Source organism: Pteropus alecto, unplaced genomic scaffold (genome assembly GCF_000325575.1).
Source record: "Pteropus alecto unplaced genomic scaffold, ASM32557v1 scaffold34, whole genome shotgun sequence".
Lineage (NCBI taxonomy): Eukaryota > Metazoa > Chordata > Mammalia > Chiroptera > Pteropodidae > Pteropus > Pteropus alecto.
Genome location: NW_006435763.1, coordinates 5,587,778 through 5,593,399, shown reverse-complemented (window position 1 = coordinate 5,593,399; position 5,622 = coordinate 5,587,778). Strand labels below are relative to the sequence as shown.

Sequence of the window (5,622 nt, the reverse complement as noted above, 5' to 3'; positions counted from 1 at the left end):
CTCTCTCTCTCTCTCTCTCTCTCTCTCTCTGCTTAGTATTCTCTCCAAACATCACCAGATTCCCACTGAGAACAGGACCTTTGCACGTGTCACTTGCTCTTCCTAAAATAATCCTCACCCAGCCTGCACTGTTTCAGCTTAAATGTCACTCCTCGGCTCCCCCCCCGCCCCCCCACGGAAACTCTGCTGCCCTTCCCCGAAGTCCCACAGCTAAACCGCTTCAGAACGCTCAGACTCCCCTCCCAACGCAGCCGTCGCGGTCCTGCTCCATGACTGACACCTGTCCCCAGCAAAGGATGCTGCTGCCTGAGGACAGGGTGCACATCTGTGTGGCCCATTAGTGTGTCTTTGCTCCTACACAGTTTGGTCAACATCTGCAGAATAGATTTAAAAATGCACGACTAGGAGAAAAAAGGGAAGGGCTCATTCCCGGTTCAGACCGAGAGTGTTCTTTTTGGGGGTCACGTCCTATGGCTCCGTTCCAGGACCCCACCATGTCTGGGAGGAGCGGGTGGATGGGAACAGCCTCCTTCCTCTCCGCCTCCCTTTTCCAGCTGCAGCGAGATGACCACGGTCCCCCCGGATCCTCCCTGTCCTCTGTCCCCTCAATTCGAAGAACCACAGGATAAGGGGTTTCTGCAAACGCACCCACGTTTTCAATAACAGTAACACGTCGCCAAGCACCTACAGCCCTGGCAGCTAGAAGGGAGAGGTGGAGAGGACTCGGGAACCCCGAGGAGTCGGCCTCCCCTGGGGGGGTCATTGGAAACCCCAGATCTGGGGTCCACCCAGACCTGCTGAATCAGGACCTGCCGTGAACGGGATGCAAGGTGACGTGTATTAATGTGTGAGACACGCTCACCTTACAGCTGGCTCATCAGAAACCACCCGAAGGATTTGTCAGGCTGCAGATAGCTAGACCCCACCGGGCTGCACCCCCAGTTTCTGATTCAGGAGGTCTGGGGTGTGGCCGAGAACTGCCTCTCTCTCCTGTCCATGCAGATGTGCTGGTCCAGCCTCACGTTTTGAGAACCACCGCTTTACAGCCTTATGGGGCCCAAGGGAGCTCGGAGGGGCCCAGGAACGCCTCCCAGAAGGGGCAAGGCGTGAGCCGGGAGGATGAACAGGCACTGGGCAGACGATGAGGGGTACAGGGGCATCCTCCACAGAGGGCCCTGCATGAGCGGGACTAAGCAGCATGAAGCAAGGCTTGCTCTGGGAATGCATTCGTCAGCTGTGCCTGGAGCTCAGGGGATCCGGGGCTGGGGAGCGGGGGTGACCCAGGGGTCACAGAACCATGGCTTCCCCTCTCGTGGCCCAGCCCTGTCCAGGATGGGATAAAACACTCTCAATTGCCATCATCACCATCTCCATCGTCACTTGAACTCAGGTAGGGCTTACCGTGCCCCCAGCCTTCTTCCAAGGCCTGACAGACGTTAACAAACTTTCCTTTCCTTCTCGACTTTTTAAAAGAAATAATTACAGACTCATAGGAAGTTGCCAGACCGAGAGTTCCGAGTGCCCTCGCCCAGCTCCGCCAGGGGTGACGTCTTAGGTAACCGCAGTGTGATATCAAAGCCAGACTATCAACATCGGCTAAACCCGTTAACCAAACCGCAGACCTGATGAGGTTTTCACGTTTTCCACGCGCTCGTGTGTGTGTGTGTGTGTGTGTATGTGTGTGTGTGCGCGTGTGTGTGTGATTATCTAGTTCTCACAACAACTCTATTATTAGCCCACTTTGCAGACGAGGAAACTGAGGCACAGAGAGACTACACCTGCACAAGGACGAGCAGGAGCAGGCATCGGATTCAGGAGGTCTGGCTCAAAGCCTCTCGCTTCTCCGGCCAGGTCTGGTCGTTTCTCAAACTCTCGTGGCCCTGGGAGGCTTCCGTATGTATCTGCATCTGGAAAGGACTTCTGGGCACCACGTGGAGGATCCAGCCCCGTCTCAAAGTGCCAGGCCCGCTGGGGAGAAGCCCCACTGGCGGGGAGAAGGAAGGGGGTCGCGTGGAAAAGCTGGGGCCAGGGCAGTGGCCGCAGACGCCCTGCCCGGCCCTGTCAGCTCCCTCCTGGCTCAAAGACGCGCCTGCCCACCGGGCCCCAGGTACCCGGGTTGGTTCACAGGGCTGGCTTGGGCCGTCTGCCAATGTCAAGACCAGACAAGAATCTGCTGTTCCACTTCTCAGCCCCTGCCCTGGAGCTTGGCAGCCCCACAGCAGCCTGCTTGTGAGGGCGGGGAGCAGGAGGCCGGGTGCTCGGCCTTCCTCTCGGCCAAGCTGGCAGGGGCCGGGGCGGGGGTGGACGGGAGTGGGGAGAGAGGACACAGTGAGCCCTTACTCCACCAAACAAGGCCTCCCTCACGAACGGGGCCTCCATCCGCCGCCTTAGCGGCCAGCGACCTGCTGGACAAGGCCTCCCTTTTGCTGCCGACTTTTATGGCGAGGTGGGCTCTGCGGAAGGGAATGTCCCCGGGGCTTACAAACACGTACAGATGACTGATGCTCGTGGACACGGACGGCTTGGACCCACCGCGGCCGTGTGGTCTGTGGGCAGATCGCTGGGGCTGGGGGTGAATTCCTCCCTTCTGAAGTGTGACATTCCACTCCTGTTGTTATAATGCCGTCGGTGTAGCGAGGCAGGAAAAAATAGCTTTCCTTTCCTTAGGGGGAAAAAGGTGTTGAAGCCATAGGAAAACAAAGTTTTGGAAAATCCACTACAGAACTGGGAGTGATTTTGTCTCGATGGGAGCAAAATCCCACTGTCGGGCCTGATAAATAGTCTCATCTCTTAACCTCCCTGAGCCTCGGTTCCCTTGCTGGAAAGTGTGGGTTAGGCTAGAAGGGGACCCCCAGACTGTTAACCTACAGAGCTCTGTGTGTGGGAGCGAGTGGGATTCAGAGGGCAGAGTTAAGGGGGGGTCTTTGCTTATATTCCATCCAGAGATTCCAAAGTGCAGCCTTGGACAGGCCTCATCGAAGGGTCAGGGTCACCAATTATAAGACAGTCCGCTCTGGGAAGGAAGGTCGTGAGCAGTGGCCGGGGCTCGTCCAGCCAAAAGGAACATGAAAACCTTATGGTTTCAGAACATTCTGCAACAGGTCAAAACAAATGTGCCGCCTCCTTAGTCACGTAGTTTTGACTGCTAAAGTCACCCCGTCTAAAAATCCCTTTAGAGCTCTCTGCTATCTTTGGATCAGGAGATTCCAGAGAAAATCTGGGAGCGACAGGCCCTCGGGAATGGATCGTGGTCCTGGAGTGTGCCCACGGCTGCCCATTCTCTGGCGGGGAGCCCGGCGGGCCCATCCATCACCCACACACTAGCCGCCCCGGCTGCCGTGAAGGGAGGAACTGAGCAGTCAGCCCGGCCCGGCTGCACGCGCTGACTCAAAGTCATTTTCAGAGCCGCCTAGAAACCACTCGATTCTAGATCCCAGAACAAGTCCCCCTCTCACCCCACCGACTGCTGCTCCTTGGAGGGCGTCGACGCATCTGCTCTCCGGAAGTAGACGCACACATAGCCGAGAGTAGCGTATGAACCAAATTGCAAGTTATACCCTCCCGTGGCTTACAAGGAGGGCCTGCACTGAGAGACACAGCAGCCAGAAAACCACTACACTAGAGATGGAAGATCGATAACCACGGCGAGGGAGGGGAAGCTTTAGAAACTGAAGCCAGGAGAATGATTTGATTGACATCAGACGAGGCTCTGAGCTTCCTGGTGGCCAAAGCCAAAAGCGACGTGTTGCATTATCTAACTCAGGATCTGACGCTTGGAAGCTTAGCCACCGAAAAGAGGAAAGGTAGGTCTTGGTGCCCTGTTCCCGGCAGGGGTGAGTGACAGGGAGGCGGGAGGTCACGAGGTCCAGAGGCGAGCACTAGCCGGGACAAGGCTGAGTCTTTGGCTTATACCCCGCGTGGTATGAGGAGCTCCCGGCCAGCTTTGCGCAAAGGCCTGATCTCATCCAACTCAGGATTTAAAAGCACGGCTCTGTGAGAGCCGTCTGCTGGGGCGCCAAGGTAGGAGGAGGGAGACGAATGTGGAGGCTACAGCCAAACGCAGCCGAGAGATCGTGGACACCCGTAGAACGACATCCGGTCTCGTTCCCTGCCCTGGCGTGCTCTGAACCCGTTTCTCCATTCGACCCCAGCTCGTGTCTCCTCCCCTCCCTCCGGCGACCTTGACCTCTGTCCGCTTCTTACCCTGTGCACCTGTCACCTCGGGCATCTGTGCCTCGTATTCTTCCTCCACCCCCATTCTTCGCGTCTCAGCTTAAAGGTCAGCCCGCAGAGAGCCCTTCCCGAGACCTTGTCATACGCAGGACCTCTGTTAACTCCGGGCTCTTCGGCTTCTTTGCTAGCACCCCGACACAGCACCCCGTCACTGCAGTCCCGCTTTACTCACTGGCTGCTTGCTTTGGGCCCGTCTCTCTACCAGGACGTCTAGTATTCCATGAAGACAAAGATATTCCATCCCATTCCCTGCAGCGCCACGGCGCAGGCCCTGACACCCATGAGGTGCTTAATAAACTCTGGTGAATAAGTGAACCCTAGGAGGGAGACACAGAATGATTCCTAAGTTAGGAAAAAGAGGCCCAGACAGGTCAGGAGATCTGTTGGTGGACTCCAGCTCTGACTCCAAGGCCAGCTCCCTGAACCCGTACATCCCATTGCTCTGAACTCGGATCAGAAGACCTTGCTCTGATCTGAGTTTGCAAGATTCTCACCACTGGATTAAACCAGGACATTCGTGCTTCGACCCGGGGCCAAGGAGAACGTGGTGACGATCCGCAAAGCTCCCAGAAGATGCTAGAAGAGGGTTAGGAAGTGGCAGTCGTCCTTGGCTCGGGCCCCGGCAGAGTGTGAGAGCAAAGGGAGATTACACGAGACCCCACGGGGACGGCCTTCCTGCCACCACGTGTCACCGCTCACAACACACGCCGTGCTCCCCCGAGCGCACGGCCCTTATCTGATCAATTTTCTGGGCTGTGGCGACCCAACAGTGGAATCCACAGGAAATTAAGTCTGTTGACTCTGTCTTTGGGTACCACATGGGGAAGAGATAGTGACACATGTCATCTGGGCCTGGGGGATGGCAGGCTATCGGGGGTGGGTATTTACTGAGTGCAGCATCACAGCTGGGGAGCGTGGGGACATGGCTACTCTGCCTGCCTGCTCCGTGCAGATTCCTCCGAGTCCCCCTCTCCCCGAGGCCCTGTTTCATCTCCATGTGGCTGGCGTGGAGAGTGGAAGGATTCGGGATCAAGTTAATTTTCCGCAGACCCTGGTATCCGAAAGGACTGACTTTTCAACCCCAGACAGACTTAATGGGGCCCCTCGTTGTTGGCGGTGCTGATTGGCAATGTGATTCCATTCCTAGGTGTTTGCCTCCTGCCATCTCTTCATGGTTCTTTGAGCTGTCACTTCTCCTTGGGTCATTTATGACTCGAGAGGAAAGGCGACCACTGAGATTCATGACAGATAGGTAGACCAGAGGCCTGGGGAATGAATGCTCCAGTGAAAAGTAACTATAACTCAATAATGACATCAAGAGCTAATATTTATGGGACCCAGCACAGGTGGCGGGCCCTGTACGGATATTTACAGGCGGTATCTCATCAA

At 56.4% G+C, this 5,622-nt stretch overlaps 1 protein-coding gene across 1 annotated transcript in view; it reads right to left on the bottom strand.

The window, feature by feature from the left end:
- Positions 1-4,258, bottom strand: part of XYLT1 (xylosyltransferase 1) — a 158,084-nt gene extending 153,826 nt beyond the window's left edge. The window contains 1 exon segment of the mRNA XM_025046101.1: positions 4,181-4,258. Coding sequence (XP_024901869.1) covers positions 4,181-4,258 — 78 coding nt within the window.
- Between the last annotated feature and the right edge of the window lie 1,364 nt (positions 4,259-5,622).